Genomic DNA, 23,864 nt, shown 5'->3' with positions numbered 1-23,864 from the left:
TAATTTAGAGATTTTTAATAACTACTAAACATATATTTTAAAATATTTTTATTGCAGTCTCTGGAATTTATAAAATGTATACATGTAATATGTTATGAGCATGTAAGTGTCACTTCAAATTACAACACTGATTCTCATGTTATTTTTCCCAATACTTAACAGTGCTTTTTAAAAGATTATCTAAAGCAAATTGTTCCTGACCGCATAATACGTTGTGCCTGGGACTTAACCTTCTGTCCTCGTCTTATAAAGTGTCAGGAGAAAAGTAGATAAATTTCAGCACATAAATTTATTCCTTACAGTGAGTTTAAAATCAGCCTTCACTTCTCAGTGTTGCCAATAGGGACCATAACAAATGTAGTCATAATTTAAAACATTTTAAAAAAAAGCCTAAAGGTGATAATTGTAGTTTGGGATTCCTTTTGTTAAAGCATGTTAATTTAGAGCTGTTAGGTCCTTTGATTCTAGAGATAAAGCTGGTCAGTTAGCAAGATGAAAGTGGTGTTCAGGTAATGTGATTCCCCAGTTTATTTTTGTTTTCAACATTTCCTTAGCGATTCGGGGTCTCTTCTTATTCCATACAAATTTTAGGATTATTTGCTCCAGCTCTTTGAAAAATACCGGTGGAATTTTGATCGGAATGACATTAAAAGTATAGATTGCTTTAGGCAATATAGACATTTTAACAATGTTTATTCTTCTGATCCAAGAGCATGGAATGGTCTTCCATCTTTTGTGTCTTCTTCAATTTCTTTCATGAGTGTTCTGTAGTTCCTCGAGTACAGTTCCTTTACCTCTTTGGTTAGGTTTATTCCCAGGTATCTTATGGTTCTTGGTGCTATAGTAAATGGAATCGATGCTCTAATTTCCCTTTCTGTATTTTCATTGTTAGTGTATAAGAAAGCCACTGATTTCTGTACGTTGACTTTGTATCCTGTCACGTTACTGAATTGCTGTATGAGTTCTAGTCATTTGTGGGTAGAGTCTTTTGGGTTTTCCATATAAAGAATCATGTCATCTGAGAAGAGAGAGAGTTTGACTTCTTCATTGCCAATTTGGATACCTTTTATTTCTCTTTGTTGTCTGATTGCTGTTGCTAGGACTTCTAATACTATGTTGAACAAGAGTGATGGGAAGTGGGCATCCTTGTCGTGTTCCTGATCTCAACGGGAAGGCTGAAAGTTTTTTCCCATTGAGGATGATATTTGCTGTGGTCTTTCATAGATAGATTTTATGAAGTTCAGGAATGTTCCCTGTATCTCTATACTTTGAAGCGTTTTAATCAGGAACGGATGCTGGATTTTGTCAAATGCTTTTTCTGCATCAATTGAGAGGACCATGTGGTTCTTCTCTCTTCTCTTATTGATTTGTTCTATCACACTGATTGATTTGCTAATGTTGAACCATCCTTGTAGCTCAGGGATGAATCCAGCCTAGTCATGGTGGATAATCTTTTTAATGTGCTGTTGGATCCTGTTTGCTAGGATCTTGTTGAGAATCTGAGGATCCATATTCATCAGTGATATTGGTCTGAAATTCTCCTTTCTGGTAGGGTCTTTGCCTGGTTTGGGGATCAGGGTAATGCTGGCTTCATAGAAAGAGTCTGGAAGTTTTCCTTCTGCTTCAGTTTTTTGAAACAGCTTCAGGAGAATAGGTGTTATTTCTTCTTTGAAAGTTTGGTAGAATTCCCCAGGGAATCCGTCAGGTCCTGGGCTCTTGTTTTTTGGGAGGTTTTTGATCACTGCTTCAATCTCATTACTAGATATCGGCCTATTCAGGGTTGTCAATTTCTTCCTGGTTCAATTTTGGGAGTTTATACTTTTCCAGGAATGCATCCATTTCATCTAGGTTGCTTAGCTTATTGGCATATAAGTGTTGATAATAACTTATGATGATTGTTTCTACTTCCTTGGTGTTAGTTGTGATCTCTCCCTTTTCATTCATAATTTTATGAATTTGGGCTTTCTCTCTTTTCTTTTGGATTAGTGTGGCCAATGGTTTATCGATCTTATTGATTCTTTCAAAAAACCAGCTTCTAGTTTCATTGATAAGTTCTATTGTATCTCTGGTTTCTACCTCATTGATCTCAGCTCTAATCTTGATGATTTCCCTTCTTATGTGTGGAGTTGGTTTGATTTGTTGTTGATTCTCCAGTTCTTTAAGGTATAGAGACAGCTGGTGTATTCTGGATTTTTCATTTTTTTTTAGGGAGGCTTGGATGGCTATGCATTTCCCCCTTAGGACCGCCTTTGCTGTATCCCATAGGTTTTGGACCAAAGTGTCTTCATTCTCATTAGTTTCCATGAATTGTTTCAGTTCTTCTTTGATCTCCTGGTTGATCCAAGCATTCTTAAGCAAGGTGGCCTTTAGCTTCCAGGTGTTTGAGTTCCTTCGGAACTTTTCCTTGTGATTGAGCTCCAGTTTCAAACCTGATTTCAAGCTTTACTACAAGCCGTGATCACCAAGACAGCATGGTACTGGCATAAAAACAGACACATAGACCAGTGGAACAGAGTAGAGAGCCCAGGTATGGACCCTCAACTCTATGGTCAATTAATCTTCGACAAAACAGGAAAAAATATACAGTGGAAAAAAGACAGTCTCTTCAATAAGTGGTCCTGGGAAAACTGGACAGCTATATGCAGAAGAATGAAACTCAACCATTCTCTTATACTGTACACAAAGATAAACTCAAAATTGATAAAAGATCTCAACATGAGACAGGAATCCATCAGAATCCTAGAGGAGAACATAGGCAATAACCTCTTCGATATCAGCCACAGCAACTTCTTTCAAGATATGTCTCCAAAGGCAAAGGAAACAAAAGCGAAGATGAACTTTTGGGACTTCATCAAGATCAAAAGCTTCTGCACAGCAAAGGAAACAGTCAAAAAAAAACAAAGAGGCAACCCACGGAATGGGAGAGGATATTTGCAAATGACAGTACAGACAAAAGGTTGATATCCAGGATCTATAACGAACTCCTGAAACTCAACACACACAAAACAGACAATCATATCAAAAAATGGGCAGAAGATATGAACAGGCACTTCTCCAATGAAGACATATAAATGGCTATCAGACACATGAAAAAATGTTCATCATCACTAGCCATCAGGGAGATTCAAATTAAAACCACATTGAGAAACCACCTTACACCAGTTAGAATGGCCAAAATTAGCAAGACAGGAAACAACATGTGTTGGAGAGGATGTGGAGAAAGGGGGACCCTCTTACACTGTTGGTGGGAATCCAAGTTGGTGCAGCCACTTTGGAGAACAGTGTGGAGATTCCTCAAGAATTAAAAATAGAGCTTCCTTTTCACCCTGCATTGCACTACTGGGTATTTACCCCAAAGATACAGATGTAGTGAAAAGAAGGGCCATCTGTACCCAATGTTTATAGCAGCAATGGCCACGGTGGCCAAACTGTGGAAAGAACCAAGATGCCCTTCAACGGACAAATGGATAAGGAAGATGGTGTCCATATACACTATGGAGTAATATGCCTCCATCAGAAGGATGAATACCCACTTGTGTAGCAACATGGACAGGACTGGAAGAGATTATGCTGACTGAAATAAGTCAAGCAGAGAGAGTCAATTATCATATGGTTTCACTTATTTGTGGAGCATAACAAATAGCATGGAGGACAAGGGGAGATGGAGAGGAGAAGGGAGTTGAGGGAAATTGGAAGGGGAGATGAACCATGAGAGACTATGGACTCTGAAAAACAATCTGAGGGTTTTGAAAGGGAGGGGGGTGGGAAGTTGGGGGATCCAGGTGGTGGGTATTGTAGAGGGCACGGATTGCATGGAGCACTGGGTGTGGTGCAAAAATAATGAATACTGTTACGCTGAAAAAATAAAAAATTAAAAAAAAAAAAAAAGAGAAAGTGGTGTTCATTTTGGCCAACCTTGGCTGGTGGCCCACCAGGGGGCAGCTCGGAGCACTCCCCCTCACCCTGATATGCAGCAGGCTAACTGCCATTAGCCTTGTTTCCCTGCAGGGCACCTTCTCTGTTGAGCTAACACACTCTCCTCCCCATTCCAACTCCTCCAGGTCAGGGATGGCCAGAAAGAGATAAATAAGAGGGAAACTAAATGGGTAGCAGCAGGGTAGGGTTAAAACCTCCGGGAAAATAACTCTCTCACCTCTCTGACCTTTTTCCAGGCAAGCAGAAAGCAGCCTGTTTTTCAGTTCTAAGACAATGCAGGTTATTCCTTGTACTTAATCAACACAGATCTACTGTACACCCACGATGTGCCTATGGTGCTATAGATCGGTGTTACTTTGTTGTAGTTGGGGATATGATAAAGCAACAACTTTAAGTTTTCCCTGATAAATAATTTGTAGCTCAATTGCCCTATATTTGATCCTAATTGAAATATATGAGAAAAGTTCACATTGGTAAGACATCAGAACGCTTCTATCATTTCAGTCTACTTGTTGCAAAGGGATTACCAAGCAATTCCTCATTTTTCCTGGTTTGTGAATTATTTTTAAGTATTGTTTTAAGATTTATTTATCTTTTGTTTTTGTTTTTGTTTGTTTTGTTTTGTTTTGTTTTTATTGTTCTCTGTACTTTAACAGACCAGGAGATTTGAAATCAGGAGGCCAGCCAATATGATTGACACCCAAGTCTGGGCTCCTTCACTGATTTTTTTTTTTTTAATTTTTTATTAACATATAATGTATTATTTGCCCCAGGGGTCTGTGAATCCTCAGGATTACATATTTCACAGCACTTACCATAGCACATACCCTCCCCAATGTCCATAACCCAACCACCCTCTCCCTAATCCCCCCACCCCTCAGCAGCCCTCAGTTTGTTTTGTGAGATTAAGAGTCTCTTATGGTTTGTCCCCTTCCTGATCCCATCTTGCTTAATTTTTTCCTCCCTTCCCCCCACAGCCTCCCCCTGCCTCTCAGATTCCTTAATCAGAGATCATATGATGATTGTCTTTCTCTGATTGACTTATTTCACTTAGCATAACACCTTCTAGTTTCATCCATGTCATTGCAAATGGCAAGATTTCTTTTTTTTTGGTGGCTGCATAGTATTTTGATACACACACACACACATACATGCACACACACATATCTTTATTTGTGAGAGACACAGAGAGCACAAGAGGAGAGGAGAAGCAGACTCCCCACTGAGCAGGGGGCCCTGACACAGGACTTGATCCCAGGAGCCAGAGATCATGCAGAAGGCAGACGTCTAACCAACTGAGCCACCCAGGCACCCTGAGTTATTTTGTATATTGGGTTCCTTGTAGAGGGTTATTTGTGGACTAGTGACAGGTGCTACATTTTTCATTAGAGTGATGATGATGATGGAAGGAGTGAGATTCTAACATTTGATGATGAAATGTGTTCTTTATGGCATATTTAATATGGTAGACCTCACACCCCAGTGTAGATGACTCACACGACCTCACTGATCTCTCCAGCTACACTTTTTTCAGTGGATAAACAACAGGCTGTAACATTATGATTAAACTTGGTTTCTCTTTGTAGAAATAAACCCCTCACCCAACCACTGTTTACTTTTCATCCTAAAAATAAAAAAAGAAAATACTGTACATTTTTATTTTTTTTAAAGATTTTGTTTATTTGACAGAGATCACAAGTAGGCAGAGAGGCAGGCAGAGAGAGGAGGGGGACAGGCTCCCCGCTGAGCAGAGAGCCCGATGCGGGGCTCAATCCCAGGACCCTGAGATCATGACCTGAGCTGAAGGCAGAGGCTTAACCCACCCAGGTGCCTCAATATTGTACATTTTTAAACTGAGAGACTATCAATGCTAGTTTTACACTTAAGGAAAAAAATATTGTTTTTAGTTGACGTCAGTTTCTCTTATTTTGTAAAGGTGTTTATGTATTTGTGTCACTTTGGTGTAGTTGGTAGTGTGTGTGAAATGTTTGTGAGCATGAACAGTTGAATTGTTTCATTAAAATCAGCAGAACACAATACTTTAGTGCCTATTAAATCAAGTAAAATGAATTACCAAGACATTGTAATTAAAAGAAATAACAGCAATTTCACATTATTGGCCCAAAAGCATCATTATCTGTGTCCTCTGTGGACCTCGGGGGATTAGACTTGCCATTCAGGAATGACTTTCTCATTTAAGCCATTTCCATTGTTTCAGAGAGAGAGAGAGAGAAAAAACAAGTATAGTAAGTATTTACTCCAGTGCATTTTTTCTAGTGAATAGCCACCAATTAAAAATATATTATTTCTTATCCTACAGGCAATACGGCTAAAGTGTATATTGAGATTCAAGATGAAAATGATCATCCCCCCGTGTTTCAGAAAAAATTCTACATTGGAGGTGTATCTGAAGATGCAAGAATGTTTACTTCTGTGCTCAGAGTTAAGGTACGAAAACATTTATTAAGATACCGAACTAATGTTAAAACAAAGAGCTCAGACTTTGCAGATAAAGTGTAACCATGTAGTTTGTATTGACTGAGTACTTATTCATGTTGTTTAAACAAAAGTCTGAAACTCAGAGATCCATGAGTTTAATTAGCCAAACTAAATACAGAATAGTTATGAGGCAAATACTGTGCAACTTTTATGTTCTATTTTTACTAGAAAATAGGAAAAAATTACTTATGATAATTTACTCTGAATAAGATATTAAATCATTAAAATGTATGTCTCCCACTAGATTTGTATGCTTCTCATAGGTTTAATTCAGGGTAACTCCAAACATTTGCAATGTGGAGTTTCTAGCAGCAAATATAAAATTACTGTTTTTCTAATAGAAGGAATCATGTGATAAATTATTTTTTTCTGCAGTATTTTTTAAAATTAAAAATCTGAAATAAATGTAAAACATAACACTACTAACTTAAGCACTTTACTAAAAGTTAAAAAAAACTCAGATATGTCAGAAAAAAATCACAAACTTACTTAGACTTTTTTGTTTTAAAGATTAATTTATTTGACAGAGAGAGAGAGTACATTCAGGGGGAACAGGCAGAGGGAGTGCGAGAAGCAGGCTCCCACTGGGCAAGGAGCCCAACATGGGGCTGGATCCCAGGACGGAGATCATGGCCTGAACCAAAGATCATGACCTGAGCTGCCCAGGCACCCCTACTTAGAATTTTTTAAAAGCACAACATCCAAGACTAAAGTTGACAATTCTTCATTTCTCTCCAATAAGTCTTCATCAAATATGTTGAAAGATTTTGTAAATGGTTAGCAGCATATAAAGTTACAATAGATTTGTTACTGGGAAATAAATTGATAAATACTGTATTACATTGGGGAGAAATTTTAGAAGCTAGAACATTTGAGATTATTTTAAGATTCTATTTATTTGTCACAGAAAGAGCTAGAACACAAGAGTAGTGTAAGGGGCAGAGGGAGAAGCAGACTCCCCATTGAGCAAGGAGCCCAATATGGGGCTCAGTCCCAAGACCCCAGGATCATGACCTGAGTTGAAGGCAGATGACACTTCACCAACTGAGCCATGCAAGCCTCCCAGCATTTCATATTCTTAATTACAGTTATTTTTCTGAAAGTATTTTAAGAATATTTTTTTTAAATAGCATTAATACGCACACATAAAACCTAAATTTCCCTGGGTGAATCCAGCTGGTGGTTGCGTCTCCTTTCAGTCATGATCAGTGAGTTGCCTTTCTTTTCTTGATAACAGGAGAACTATGAGTAGAACTCTTCTTACATATAGCCTTATTGTCTTATGCACAGAAGTATGAAAGAGGAAAATCAGCCAAGCAAATGAACATGTATAGTGTGCTTGCCAAATAGCTCCTTCATAGTGCCAAAAACTGACTCCTGATCAGAATCCCCCTTAGAACTAAAAGTGGTCCACAAATGGTCAACACATTATATGTAAATTGCATGATTTGCAAGTAAAAAGCAACTCCAAAGCAGTTTTACATTTTAGTCCCATAAAGTGTTGATTGGTTCAGTTCATTCATTTAGTTGGCAGACACTTTTTTGAGTACTCATAGTGTGTACTGTTCTTGAAGTTGAACATAGAGCAGTTCAAAAAAAAAACAAACAAAAACAGTGTTACCACCCCAGTACTTCAAACCAGTGAAAGAAACACGTCACTGATGGATAAAATCAGTAACAACTTAATACAAAGTCATGTATGTGGTCAAGGGCAAGACTTGTGGATTCCTAGGTCAGGAGCATTCTGCTCATTCCTCCGTCCAGTCCTTCAAGCTAGTGGGAGCCTGGAGGTCAGCATGGCTGGAAGATTGGTTGGAGATAAGATTGGAAATGTAGCCTAGGACCAGAACATGGGGTTTACCCTTGATGTGTTAGAAAGGAAGTCTTTGAATGGTTTTGTTCAGAGGTGTGACATAACCCGATGTAAGAGGATTATTCTGGATGTTGTACAGGGTTAGTGTGGGGGTGGTGAACAGCGTTTTTGGACAAGAGAAGCCACAGAGCCAATGTTCCAGAAGAGACATGACAGTGGGCTGAACCACAGCGGTGGTTTGGGGACATGGTCAGGAGGGAGTCCAAGATAGCCAAGAGGATATGCTGATGGATCGTATGTGGGGCATGAGAGAAAATCAAGAATGACCCTTAGGTTTTGTTCCAAGCAGGTCCCCATCCCTCCCTCAGGTTCTGTCATAGCAGAAATTGAGAGTTCATTTTTGGAGATTTTTAATAAGGCAAAGCAGTCACAGATGCTGATCTAGATTCAGGGACGAAATCATGGGCCAGGATGAAATGACCTAGAATATGGGCATAGATGGAAAGGTCCACAGACCCTGGCACTCACCTCTTAGACCTCATGGAGAGAGTCCTTCAGAGGATACCAAGAAGCTGCTGCCATGAGGGGACAGGAATGCCAAGGGAACGTGGTGGTCTGTGTATCCCATAAAGAGCATATTGGTAAGAAAGGGAGTGATCAAAAGTCAGATGCTGCTGCGAATAGAATGCCTGAGGATTTTTCTATGACTGTTCATGATAATGAGAACATTTATAGTGGAAAAAAAGAAAAATGAGCTGAAAGTGAAAATAGCCCATTAATAAAGGGGATTTCTCCAGAGGCCTATAGATCCTATAGATGATTGTAGTGAGGTACTTATGAGTGATACAATCTGATGATGGCAGGTGCTTGAGAGGAATTGGGAGAAGGTGCCAAAGGAGGTGGAAGGATATTCTAGAAGTCTCCATCCAGATAGAGAGATACCTGCCAGTCTGCCCCAGGCTCTCTGCCAACTGAAGTATAGGGGTAGCTCTCTGAGATGGCTGCAGAAAGCCATATGTCCTGGAGGGGAGGGGACAGTTTGGGGACAAGAAATCAGAAAGTTAATAGTCTGAGAGAAGGTTGGGATACTTAGGGAATATAGGTAATAATGGGCTGTGAGCTCCAGGGGACCCCTGGGAAAGTCTGGTGGGAGAAGTGAGATGGGAATCTGGGTCCCCCTAGAAGGGAAAGGGCTGTGTGGGCAGATGTATCTGGGTGGTGACAGGTGTTTTGGAATGAACACGTGGACTTGATGTGATGAGGTAGACAGGTGGGACTAGTTTCTCCGGGACTACTGACAACTCTGAGGGACACCCCACTTTTCCTTTTACCAGGAGGTACTTGGGTTCTTTCCAGGAGGCCAGCTTTATGCAGTGTAATATTCCACACGAGTTAGAGAAGAGGAATGGAGAGAGAGGGAAAGAGGAAGGGTGGGAGGAGAGGACTTTAACAAGAATGCATTGATGCAAATATGTGCTGTAGTAATCAATTCTGTTAGGAAAGCACAGATTGTCCCATGGATTCAAAGGAAGGAGACACTTCAGTTGGTGAAAGAACAGGAACAGCTCGCTGCCAGGGAGGTGAAGAATTTGAGCGGCCTTGAAGGGTGGTTAGACTTTCTCCCAGTGAAGCTTAAATGAGGCAGAGCCTGTGTGTCTAAGCAGAGCAGAGGAAACAGGGAGTCAGAACCCAGAAGGAAGAAGCATGGAGCGTGTTTGTGGAGCAGTGATTGGAAGCAGGGAGCTCAGGAGCTGATTGGAGTAATGAATCTTAACTGGGGGATGCTTTCAAGAGCTGTCGGTAGCCTTGATGCCTGGAATCTTCTTTCCAAGTTTAATCAGAGTGAAAGTGAGTTAAGCAGTCCTTTTCAATTCATGCTTCAAGCTGCAGAAATCTTATTGGAAACAGCAGTACATCAGACCAGCCTGAGTACAGAAACTTGACAGAAAGACCCCTCACAAAACCGGGAAGGAGCTCTCACACCAATCACTGTGTGGTAGTGGGGTGCTCTCTATTTTATCTACTATACATGCAAGTTAATTTTTTATAATTCATCGTGGGATGCGTAATCATAAATCTTATATTTAAATTTAAAAAATTGTGTAACATGCAGGAAAGGGAAGAGGAAACATAGAGTTGACTAAAAAAGGTGAGACTTTAAAATATCGGTGAATAAAACTATACTCACTAGCTTAAAATATGGAGAGTGGATTAAGGGCATTGCTAAAGATACTTGACAGTAAAGGCAACACAATGAGAGCATGATTCACATGAATTCAGCCGTATAAATGACCATAAAAGAAAGATGTGTATATGTGCCCTGAAGCAGCATATCTGATATGCTTAGAGACTGGTTCCAAGTTCATTTTCTTAGAAAATATATATTGTATTCCTAGCATATGCTGAAAATAAGGAGGTGAACAGAAAAGACTCCCCCTCAGCCCTTACGGAGTTAACATTCTAGTAACTAGACAAAAGAGTAAATAAGTCAGTCTTTTATTTATACAGACACATAAGAGATTTGGTTTCTGACTCAAAAATGTGAACGTTCATGTCACATTAAAGTACTTCTTGGGTTGTGTCAAGAGGACACAGAACACAAGTATTAATTTGGGAAAATCAGCATTCACTACGGTTTCATGTTGATATCTCTGTCACCACCAGTCGCACCAAATTGATTTCTATTGGTCACAAGCCATCAGTTGTTTTAATTGCAGGGAGAGAGAGAAGAAAATCAATAGTAATTTCTCTCTCCAGTCTTTGATACAAGAAATAACATCAGTTGAACATATCACCTCTGGTGTACACCCCAAAGAACTGAAGGCAGGAACACAACCAGGTGCAGGATTGTTCTGGGCAGTATCATTCACAATAGCTGAAAGGCGGCAACAACCTCGATGTCCATTAGCAGGTGACTGGATGAACCCGATCGCGGTGCCTACCTGCAGTGGACTAGTATCCAGTCTGCAGAAGAAGGCAGTGTTGACCGATGCTACATCACGCCTAAACCTTAAAGACCTTAAGTGAAATAAGCCAGACACAAAAAGACAAATGTATAATTCCACTTTTATGAGGTTCTGAGACGGCAAAGCGAATGGTGGTTTGCCAGGACCAGTGGGGAGGGGAGACGGGAGTTCATGGTTAAGGCAGCAGAGCTTCGATTTGGGAAAATGAAAACATGCTAGACGGGAATGGTGGTGATGCTCACATAGTAATGTGATTGTACTGAAGGCAACTGATGCGTACACCGAAAAATGGTTTAAATGGTATGTTTTATGGGATGGCTATTTTAGCTCCATTAAAAAAAAAAAAAAAAGTCCCAAAGGGTAAAGGCATCTCCAATGTTGGCAGAATATGAAAAGTGTTCCTTCCAAAATTGTCATTCCTCATTGGTACCCATCCCTCTTAGTTTGATGTGAATGTGAATCTTACATTCAGCTTCAGAGGTGAAGATTTGCTTTAGTCTGTTTTTCATTGATTATGTAACTGGATTTTAAAGTTTTGTTCTCCAACACAACATTATGGCTATCAGTATTGGCTGCAAATATCTGGTCATGATGCTCTCAGCCTGCAGGGAGTATGTTTCAGGATCTCCAGCAAATTTTATGTTGAAAAAGCTCTAGGGGGTACCTGGGGGTCTCAGTCGGTTAAGCATCTACCTTCCACTCAGGTCATGATCCAGGGGTCCTGGGATAAAGCCCCACATCGGGCTCCTTGCTCAGCAGGGAATCTGCTTCTCCCTCTGCCACTCTCCCTGCTTGTGCTCTCTCTCCCTCTCTCTCAAATAAATAAATAAAATATATTTTTTTAAAAAGCCCTTTTTTAGATGCCCCTAACTTTGGGTCAAGGCCATTAGTTGAATATCGCTTACTGAAATGTCCTCTGCTAATTAAAAGTGACTGATAAATTTGGTTACTTCAGAATAACAGATCACTATGACATGCTGTAAATGATGAAAAGCAAAGCAATAAGCTAAAAGCAATTATTTTGCAACATATATATCTTTAAAAGTCAAAGAAACTGTGCAGAACACAGGAAAAAAAAACTCCTCAAAAGCAACCTTGTAACCGATGAAAACAAGGTTGGAAAAATTCATGAGTATTTGAAATATTACTCATAACTTTCTGTGTGAGCTAAGGAAGATTAAGCTGAACATTTGAACATGAACGTTTTTGGTCCCCTTTGTCCTTTGGAAAATATTAATCACTGAATAACTGATAACAGAAGCTGATAACAGAAGCTGCCATTTATTTGTCATTATTTTCCTGAGGACTGTCAAAAACTCTTCATATTTTAGCCTATGGAATTTATTTAAATACAAGCAAACAAGGAAAACACCTACTTCTACGGTAGGTGTGCATTATTTTTTATTGCACTGTTGGGGGCAAGGGCTATTAGTAAGGTTTAGTAACTTTCCCAGTATTACTCAGCCCATAACCAGTGAAGTGAGAATTCGGTCCAGTTTATTTTTTTTAAGGACTTTGCTGGTAACTTCCATAGCCCCTGCTTCCCATGGGAAGTGAAGAGTAGAATTGTGGCAGAAATGGAATGTTGGCAGAAATAACAGAACATGTTAAGTTTCTATGAAAAATTAGGAGGCAATTAACAAGGCAACTAATTGCTTTTCGAATTGAGGTGGCCTCAGTGAATCATGATTCCCTCTATTAAAATAACAAATCAGATCTGGTTTTAGAAGCTCTGCTCAATTTAGTAACTAATTTTTCCAATTTACTGCATGTCTTTTTAACTGGAACAAAGAGCCTGACTTAATGCAAATCTAGGGAGAGGTTAAGTAAGTATGATCAGGAAATCTCTGACTTCTGAAGATATTTTCCAGAAGTTAGTGTATGTAATAAGTCCCTCTCTCTACAGACTGCAGATGAGAAAAACTCAGTGTCAGAAAAATTGAATTAAAATGTTGACTCGATGTCTACTGAATGTCAAAAAGATGATGAATATTGCATCTCTGAGTTATTAGAGGGCCCAGATATAAGAAAGTTATGGACTAAAGGAAAATACGATTCTGAAAAAGCATTAACAAGGGAACAGTTCTCACTGTCAGATCCTTAATTCTTTATTACATTTTCTCAATAAGCATGAGATGCGGGATTTAGCAGAATAATGCTGTTGAGAGAAAAAAAACTGGTGAGCACTGTAAGAGGATGCAGATGTCCTTAGGGGCAAAGCATGTAGAAATCCACAAGGTGAACAGTGGAGGTTGGTGCCTCCAAAGGCTCCTGAGGCTCAGCGCTGTGCCTGCTCATTCGGGTCTGATGGAAAACAATTCTAGCCCATTAGTGAGGTTTACCGTGTTTCCTCAGCACAGCGTCTTGTACTAGACCCATGCCTGGCTCACATCCAGGAAGATACTAATAGCGACCCCATCCCTTATGTTTGCACGATGCTGTGTACTTTTAAGTGCTTCTCAGGAATTAACTCGTTCAGACTCCTCCGAAACTCTGTGGGGTTTTTACATTATTCTCAATTTACGGATGAGCACACACAGGCACTGGAGCCATATGTCACCTGTCCACAGCTGGTCAGGAGGGCATCCCTGCCCGGAGACCACACTCAGCCATCTCCCCGGTGCCAGAGTGGGGGCCTGGTTCAGATAACTTGGGACTCAGTCCCAGAAATTAAGTAGTGGTGGGGCGTTACACTTCAACTCTCCCGGCCACTCTTATCTTCCCTCAGGCAAAAATAACTGCTTTAGAACTGGGTGCCTTTTAAAGCCTTTAACTATTTCTGATACTTGTATGTTCCTTAACCTTAGAGAAACCGTGGTATGTGTGCAGGGGGCGGGGGGGAATGCCAAGTGCTCTGAGAAAACTGTTGTATTTGAGAACTACATTTAAAGGTCAAGAGTATGGATTCCTTAATTCTGAAATCAAAAACACCGTGCATGTCTCAGTTTTCGTGGTCTCTGTCACTGGAAACCAATGGCTTATCTTAGGACCATTTTCTTCCTCGGCACTCCATACAATAGACATGTTAACAAGGAGCAGTTTGAACAAAGGTCTCCTAAAATACTGATTTTGATTCCCCTTTGCCAACTATGGGAAACACAGTTTTATGCAAACACCTATTATTTCAAAAGGCACAGGTGCCTCAGGGCCTATTGGCCTTCTTGGCTATGACCCTACGACTGAATTACTAGGTGTCTAATTTAGAACTTAGACACATTATATTTTGCTTGTGTATCTGTGTGTTTTCTCTATTATAATTCAAATGTCATGCTTCCTCACAAATTTAATGGCATTATAGATATACTGTGCTTAACCACCTCAAATTGGTGTTTGTTTAAATTTTTATTTTTATTTCTTTTACATATAGCCGTGGATTTTTCCCTCTTTAGTCAGGACATTTCTCTATGAACTATGTGAACAGACTACTGATTCTTAGAGAAGTACAAATGCTTTTTCAATGAAACTTTTTTAAAAATATTTATTTATTTGGCAGAGAAAGAGATCACAAGTAGGCATAGAGGCAGGCAGAGAGCTGGGGGGAAGCAGGCTCCCTGCCAAGCAGAGAGCCCGATGTGGGGCTCGATCCCAGAACCCTGGGATCATGACCTGAGCAGAAGGCAGAGACTTTAACCCACTGAGCCATCCAGGCGTCCCTCAATGAAACTTTCTTGAGCCTGATTCCAACACTGAGAGTTACCGGATCTCTTATTTCCCTGGGAGTTTCTCTTCTTGCCAAAATTAAGAGCTTAGGTTTGGTATCTTTTTGAATTTCAGGCATTCGTCATACTTCTCCGTTTATTTACCTCCAATGGAGACACCACTTGTCAAGAAAATTGTTTTTTTTTCCTAACAACTGGTATACTTTTGTTATATGGTCTTGGATTATGTTGTAGTGAATGATGTCTTCCTTTTGCTTTGTCTGCTGGAGTCTTTAAGTCAAATATTTGATTCATCGTTAGCAATTGTAGAAGATAAATGCAAGGCACGCGTGGCATGCTAGCTTTCCGTCTGGTTTCCTTGAAAGGATTTGCTTTTTTTCTCTGTCATCGTCCCCTTTAACTGTTTTTATGTTATTAAACCTTAACAGAGTTTTGGAAACGGCCTTATACCTATTTTTGGAAATCTGTGGGGAATATGCAAACAAATGATCACTAAATACTCTGTTTCCAAGAATCCAGGCACACATTTTTCCCTTGTGCAAGTCGACATCCGTAAAGTTTCTGATACGTAGCCTGTGTCTTTATTGGTATGAATAAGTATAAAATTACAGTTTTATTGGTATTGGTATAAATGGATGAGACCATGGCTTTCCTTTGCTGCAAATGGACTGTTCAGATAAAATAATTTTGCATATATAAGTTTTATTCTTTCTCTTTTCCTTCTCTATACAAGTCAGCCTTTCTATTATCACAGAAGGGAGATCTCAAATCTTCCATTCACATGGTAGTAACTTAATCTACACTTCTTGGTTTGAATGTAACTTAATTAAGAACTGTCTTGATTTCTTTTGCTTAAAATAGAAAGGGATCTTTTTTTTTTTTTTTTTAACCGAGCTATATGTTTCTGAAAAATGAGGAAGTTTTCGGGTCCTTACAACTAGATGAAAAGTGACTCTCATAACTGGAAATTTCCTTAAAAATAGAGAGCTTGAGGAATTTTTATGGGTTTTAAGCCATTGGACATGCTACAGGAAAAGAAAATACTTTATTCAATTAATGGCCAAATCATTTTGCCTTTCCTGAATTCATTGGTGTCTCATGCATTCCAGAGTCTGTTCACACTCTGTTGGGTTTATAAATTTATTTAAGGCCTGCATGTCTTTTAAGTGATCAAGTGCATAACAATTCAGGGTGTGGATGGGGAAATATCATCTTCTACATTTCCTGGTAGGAGATTTTGTATGTTGTGGGGCAGTAATAATTGTGTTTGTGCTCCCATATTGTTTAAAGGATCGAGTCTTCCTCCCTCTGGTAGGAATGTTGACACTCATCTTAAAAATCCCAGAATCCTAGTGGAAGTGAGGGCTGCATTGTCAAACACAATTCCAGAGATGATTCAGGCAAATGAGAATTACTTCTGTCTGAAAATGTACCGTAATTTCTTAAACCTCTGTTTTACTTGGTGTCATCCTGACCTGACACAAACGGCTGAGAACACCAATCTAAGCAAAAGTGATAAATTGTATTTTTAAAAAGTTTTGTTCATATCTCTCTAAATACATTTTAATTTTGAATCACCTGTTAATATTGCCAGTAGGAATAGTAAAATACTAGATTCCTTTAGTATGTATTATGAAGAAAAGTTAGATCCAAATGAGTCCTAAAAAATGGCTGATTCTTCTGAGTAGTTTTTTTTTTTTAAAAGATTTTATTTATTTATTTGACAGATCACAAGTAGGCAGAGAGGCAGGCAGAGAGAGAGAGGGAAGCAGGATCCCTGCGAGCAGAGAGCCCAATGTGGGGCTTCTGAATTCATAAGACAATAGTTTAAGCATAAGAATAACAAAACTGTAAACTAGAGCTTCCCATCAAGTAGATTCTGAAACTTTAGCTACACTAGTTTTTATAAACATATCTCCTTTCTATAGTGCTTCCTTTTATTTGTTCCCAGGATTTTTTCACCTAGGCAGTCAATAGCCTCTTATGATCCAAGTAATCTATAAAAAGACAAAGTCAATGAGGTTCATAGTAATTTTTTTTTGGTGTTACCTTTTTATTTTATTTTTTTTTAAGATTCTATTTATTTATTTGAGAGAGAGAGAGAACACAAGTATCCAGAGAGGCAGGCAGAGAGAGAGGGGGAAGCAGGCTCCCTGCCGAGCAGAGAGCCCAATGAGGGGCTTCATCCCAGGACCCTGAGACCATGACCTGAGAAGGCAGAGGCTTAACCCACTGAGCCACCCAGGCACCCCAAGGTTCATAATAATTTGAAAGACTTTATTACCACTTGAAGCCAAAAGACCCCAAGATAGGTTACAAACTAGTATCAAAGATCTCCAATCCAGAGTGTATGGAACTCTAACAAAATGATGATTCAAAACAAAACACCCAAGATAAAAAGATAGCAGTAAGACTGGAATAGGCCCTACATGAAGGTAGAAAAATTGGCAAAAACAACAACAAAAACAAAAACATAAAACAAATACCAAAACACGTAAAGAGGCATTCAGTTTTGTTAACTACTAGGAAATTACAAAATAAACCACAAGAGACCACCCTATGTTCATCAGAATGGCTAAGAGACCAAAGAAACCAAATTCTGCAACAGCAGGGCTCGCAGATATTGCTGATGGGATGTAAGTTAGTACAACATTATGGAAAGCATTATCTGTCAAGTGGGAACATATGCATAACCCTGACTCAGAATTTCTACCCCCAAATATTGGTACAGCAGAAATGCACACATATGCTCATAAAAGATAGGTACCACAAATCTACTTTTTGTAGCTATGTTCCTTATTGTAACATCTAAAAGTTGAAAATGTCGCTGTCCAGCCCCAGTACATGCATCAACTATAGTATATTTGTACAAAAGAGTTCTGCAGAGCAATGAAAATGGATAAATTATGTCTGCATGCAGCAGCACAGATGGCTCTCAGAAATGCAATGTGAGCAGATGAATTCAGACCAAAAATTACCTAAGCCTTTTTATATAAAGTTCAAACAGGAAGACGTAGTCAAATCAGAATAGTTATTTTTGAGGGGGGAGGGCAAATAATGCTCTATTTCTTGATCTAGATTCTGGCTAACCCTAGAGATATAATTTGGAAAAATTTAGAAATGTTATTAAAATTTAGAGGTGCCTGGGTGGTTCAGTGGGTTAAAGCCTCTGCCTTCAGCTCAGGTCATGGTCCCAAGGTCCTAGGATGAAGCCCCTCATTGGGCTCTCTGCTTGGCAGGGAGCCTGCTTCCCCGCCTCTCTCTCTGCCTGCCTCTCTGCCTACTTGTGATCTCTGTTAAGTAAAAAAATAAAAATCTTAAAAAAAAAAAAAGAAATGTTATTAAAATTTAAAAGCATAAAAACAAAGGAAAGATGTTTACTTAAATTTCTAGTCATTTTAAGCTATTCCTCTAGGAAGATAAAATAATTGTGACAGAAGGGGAGGGAGGTTGCATTTTTCTTGTTAGTTCTCCATTTAGTTAATAATTACAATTTTTCTGTTTTAGTGGGAAAGCCTGGGTGGCTCAGTCGGTTAAAGTGTCTGACTTGATTTCAGCTCAGGTCATGATCCAGAGTCTTGGGATTAAGCCCCGCATGGGTCTCCCTGCTCAGCGGAGTCTGCTTCCCTCTCTCCCCTCCCCCTGCTCTTGCTCTGTCTCTCTCAAAGTCTTAAAAAAAAAAAAAAAAATATATATATATATATATATTTTTTTTAATGTTTGTTGAAACAATGTCATATAGTTTTCTTATGGTTTCTAGTAAGAAAACATGTTTTGGAACACTGTGTTATTGGTGCAAGTGACTGAGAGGTGCCGCCATCACGTATACTGGGTTAGATGAGGAAGATGACATTGGTAAGCGAACAAGCACATGGTTTTATCTGGTGCTTGGTTCCAGAATCTGGAATCTTGTAAGCCAGAGAGATGAGATTTGGACCTGAACATGGGGTAGTCATGTCAACAGGCCAGGAATAGATTGACAAGTCCCTGTGTCCCCAAGACATACGGGGACAGGCGGAGGTCTTGCTGCTGTTTTGCAACAGAGGGCTCGAATGAAGCATCCACACCAGGGGGGAAGGAGACACTACAGGAAAGGGATTGAAGTCACAGAAGAGCCGAGTGGAAGAAGGATTTATGCCCTCAGCAAGAGCAGGCAATCACAAGAAAAGACCCGTCTGCACTGGAGACCTAGAACGCTGGGATAGTGAGCTCAGAACACACATCCCAGCAGGCAAGGCCAGGTGATGTGGAGACAACTGCTTCTGAGGGGCAGGCTCTTTGTGGATTTCCTGTTTGGGGTTAGGGCTAAAATGAGAGAGTGGGGTGGAGCTGAGACCAAAGATACAAAAAAAAAAAAAAAACAAAAACCCAAAAACTAGGCCCATCTGTGGGCAGGAAATGAACGCAGTCTCCTGTTCCATCTGTGTGACAGGAACTAGTGAGGGAATGTGGGGAGTCTTCATTTAAGTCACTGTGGATTAAAGTTTAATCCAATGTTATGAATATGCTAAATCCCAAGAGCATGAAAAATAAGGTTAATGAATATGAAACATAAAGGCCATAAAAATAAAGTCTTAATACTTATTTTTTAAGTTTTAATATTTAAATCTATATCTCTCTTCTAAAAACACCATGATGAAGACAAACCTGAGAGAGAGTGTGCACAGGAGCGGGGGTGTGGGGGGGTTGGTTTGCAGAGGGAGAAGCAGTCTCCCCACTGAGCAGGGAGCCCCACACAAGGCTCATCCCAGGACTGCCTCCCAGTCTGGATCATGACCTGAGACTAAGACAGATGCTTAACCAACTGAGCCAACCAGGCAGTGCTGCGTTATTTTTTAGCCACTACTGGGCTTCATAAACTTGGACAGATTTCTTAATTTTTGTAAGCATCACATCTGCAAGTTAAAAGACTGTATAACAAAATTCTCATGAATATAAACAAGAAAATGCATACAGAGCAGTGAGTATGGTACCTGGCTCACACAGTTCTCTCAATAAATGCCCATTGTCACTGTGAATTACTTTATCTGAGTAGGTTCTTTTTGCCTATAAGATAATAATCAACTTGGTGTTCTCAGTCCATCATGCTTTGTGTGTGTAAGTCACCAAACACAATTTGAAGGAATGCTCATGTATTTCATCATTGCCCTTGAAACTAAATAGTGGACCTATCTTTCTAGAACTCACTTTAGTATCAGTATAGAATTCCAGGTTTTCTTATGTGAATGACAGAATAAGAAATAGTTATAAATGCTAAAATTAACATAAAAACAGTTTCTTCCATTATGTAATGACTAGGTATATCCAACCTTTAAAACACACTAAGATATTATCCCATTGAGAAATAATCCATGTAACTTTTTCCCACTTGCATTTTGTTTCTTTATTGAAGTACGTACCCTTTATTTATTTCACCCGTCCTCCACCCACCTCTCTTCTGGAAACCACCAGTTTGTTCTCTGTATGTAAGAGTCTGGGTTTTTTGTTGTTGTTGTTGTTGTTCCTTCCTTTCTTTGTTCATTTGTTTTCTTTCTTAAATTCCACATATGAGTGAAATCATATGGCATTTGTCTTTCTCTGATTTATTTCTCTTAGCATACTACCCTCTAGTTCCATCCATACACATTACTGCAAATGTCAAGATTCCATTCTTCTTTATGGCTGAGTAATATTCCATTGTGTTTTATAGCTATACATACACAGATGTGGTGTATCCATTCATCAGTCGACAGACATTTGTCCCCTTTCCATAATTTGGCTATTATTGATAATGCTCCTGTAAATATCAGGGTGTATGTATCTCTTTGAAATAGTATTTTTGTGTCCTTTGGGTAAATACCTAGTAGTAAAATTAGTGGATCATAGGGTAGTTCTATTTTTAATTTTTTGAGGAAACTCCATACTATTTTCCATAGTGGCTGCCCCAGTTTGCCATCCCACCAACAGTGCACAAGGGTCCCCCTTTCTCCATATCCTCACCAATACCTGTTGTTTCTCGGATTGTTGATTTTAGCCATTCTGACAGGTATGAGGTGATATCTCATTGTGGTTTTGATTTGCATTTCCCTGACGATGAATGATGTTGAGCATTGTTTCATGTGTCTATTGGCCATCTGGATGTCTTTTTTGGAAAAAATATTTATTTGTGTCCTCTGCCCATTCTTTAATTGGATTATTTGGTTTTTGCATGAGTTTTATAAATTCTTTATATATACCTCTTCTCTGTCCACTCATCTAGTGAGGGACACTCATGCTGCTTCCATATCTTGACTTCTGTAAATAATGATGCAATAAACATTGGGGTGCATACATCTTTTTGAATTAGTGTTTTGTTTTCTTTGGGTAAATACCCAGTACTGGAATTATTGGATCATATGGTAGTTTTAATTTTTTGAGGAACCTCCATACTATTTTCCACCGTAGCTGCACGAACTTACATTCCCACCAACAGTGGACAGGTGTTCCTTTTTTCCCACATCCTTGTCAATTCTTGTTATTTCTTGTCTTTTTTTATTTTAGCCATTCTGATGGCTGTAAGATGATATCTCATTGTGGTTTTGATCTGCATTTCACTGATATGAGTGATGTTGGCATCTTTTCATGTGTCTGTTGACCATCTGTATGTTGTCTTTGAGAAAATGTCCCTTCAGGTCCTCTGCCCATTTTTAATTGTACTATTTATTTTTTGGTGTTGTGTTGTATAAGTTCTTTGTATATTCTGGACATTAACTCCTTATTGGAAATATCATTTGCCAGTATCTCCTCCCATTCAGTAAGTTGCATTTTTTTGTTGTTGTTGACTATTTCCCTTGTTGTGCAAAGGCTTTTTATTTTGGTGTAGTATCAATAATTTAATTTTGTTAAACTCCCTTGCCTCAGGAGACATCTAGAAAAATGCCTTTATGGCTGATGTTAAAGAAATTACTACCTATCTTTTCTTTTAGGAACTTTATGTTTTCAGGTTTCACATTTGGGTCTTTAATTCATTCTTGATTCATTTTTATTTATGACATAAGAAAGTGGTCCCATTTCATTCTTTTGTATGTAGCTGTCCAATTTTCCCAGCATCATTTGTTGAAGAGACTGTCTTTCCCATTGTGTATTCTTGCCTCCTTTGTCATAGGTTGATTGTCCATATAATCACAAGTTTATTTCAAGGCTCTCTATTCTGTCCACTGATCTTCGTGCCTGTTTTTGTGCCAGTACCATATAGTTTTGATTACTACAGATTTGTAGTGTATCTTGAAATCTGGGATTGCGATACCCTAAGTACATCACCAAGAAACTACTAGAACTGATAAATGCATACCAAAAAAGTTGTAGGGATGCATGATTACAGAAATCTGTTGCATTTCGATATACAAATGATGAAAACAGAGAAATTAAGTAAATAATCCCATTTACAGCTGCATCAAAAAGAATAAAATATAGCTAAGAATACCCTTAACCAGGAAATGAAAGATTGCCCTCCAAAAACTATATAAAACTATATAAAACACTGGTGAGAGAAACTGAAGATGAACAAACAAATGGAAAGATTTTTCATTCTCATGGAATTGAAAAAGCAATATTGTTCAAATGTCCATACTACTCAAAGCAATCGACAGACTCAGTGCAATCCCTAGTGCACTACTACCAACAGCATTTTTCACAGAGCTAGATAATTCTGAAATTTGTATGGAGCCCCAGAAGACCTGGAATAGCCAGAGCTATCTTGAGAAAGATCAACTTGCATGTTTTTTTTTGTTGTTGTTGTTTGTTTAAGATTTTGTTTATTTGACAGAGAGATCACAAGTAGGCAGAGAGGCACGCAGAGTGGGAGGGGGAGGAGGAAGCAGGTCCCCCACTGAGCAGAGAGTCCACTGCGGGGCTAGATCCAGGACCCTGAAATCATGACCTGAGCCGAAGGCAGAGGCTTAACCCACTGAGCCACCCAGGCGCCCCCAACTTGCCTGTTTTAAATGAGATATTTCTTATATCAGCAATTGGTATTTATAAGACATATTTATATGTTTTAAATGAATAATATTATCTCAACACTATGCCATGAGCTATCTTTGTACATATTTTTTTCTTTGTAATTATCAGTGACTTGGTATTTCCCTTTCAGGAAAACATAGCAACTTTCAGAAAACAAACAAACAAACCTCCCCATATTTAGTGGTGATTTTCTGAATAGCAAACCCTAACAGCACAGCTAGGAGAAATTTCATTCTTCAGGCAATACCCGTTCCAACTTATCCAGAGAATAGTTTTAAAAAGAAAATTTTTAAAAAGTACACATGGGGGGTTTTGGTCCTTATCTCACAACAGCAAACCATAACATTGGGTGAGGTTATCTTCTAGTAATTAATTAATGTCTGAGAAGTGGAAAAAAAAATCTTGAAATTCTCTTAAATAAAACACAAAAATAATCAAGCAGTCAGTACAATTTCTTAAATAGACTTTTTCAGAAAGAAGGCACTAAAGCCATATTAAAAAAAAGATAATCACAAACTGGAAAAGGCCAGCAATTTAATAATGTTAAATAGATCCATTAAATTTTCCCTTTGTAGACAGCTATGGTCAAAAATGCCATTTTTCAAAGAAAAAGTATTAATAGAAAGTTTTGAACAGCAGAATATTTATCTTTCAAGATTATAAAATGAATTATCTTTTAAAAAGTTGAAAAATCCCCTAGTCCTTTCTCTGGCTTTAATGAATCACAGCATGACACACAATCTTTTCCAATACCTTCTGAGCATATCAATGTTATGTTGTATTAATAGTCATCGTGAAAATTAGGGATAACTAATGAGGAAAGGAAAAGAACACAATGAAAATGTGTAATCTCACCTACATTTATAAAGGTCTCATTATTGCATAATTGCCCTAAATGCAATTAAAACATTGAATTATTTCTTAACATGTTATTTAATGGAGCAGAACTGCTAGGATAAGGATGTAAACAACACAGCTTTTTCCCAGAATTTGTGTTCCCCTTTGTCCTGC

The 23,864-nt window shown here is 38.8% G+C and overlaps 1 protein-coding gene across 3 annotated transcripts in view; it reads left to right on the top strand.

Moving 5' to 3' along the window:
* Positions 1-23,864, top strand: part of PCDH15 (protocadherin related 15) — a 1,821,443-nt gene that overhangs the window by 1,705,632 nt on the left and 91,947 nt on the right. For all 3 annotated transcript variants that reach the window (XM_047702331.1, XM_047702329.1, XM_047702330.1), the window contains one exon: positions 6,257-6,384. In XM_047702331.1, coding sequence (XP_047558287.1) covers positions 6,257-6,384 — 128 coding nt within the window. The remainder of the gene's footprint in view (positions 1-6,256; positions 6,385-23,864) is intronic.

Source organism: Lutra lutra, chromosome 14, assembly GCF_902655055.1.
Source record: "Lutra lutra chromosome 14, mLutLut1.2, whole genome shotgun sequence".
Taxonomy (NCBI): domain Eukaryota; kingdom Metazoa; phylum Chordata; class Mammalia; order Carnivora; family Mustelidae; genus Lutra; species Lutra lutra.
Note: the sequence above shows the minus strand (reverse complement) of the source record. Positions and strands in the feature narration are given on the sequence as shown.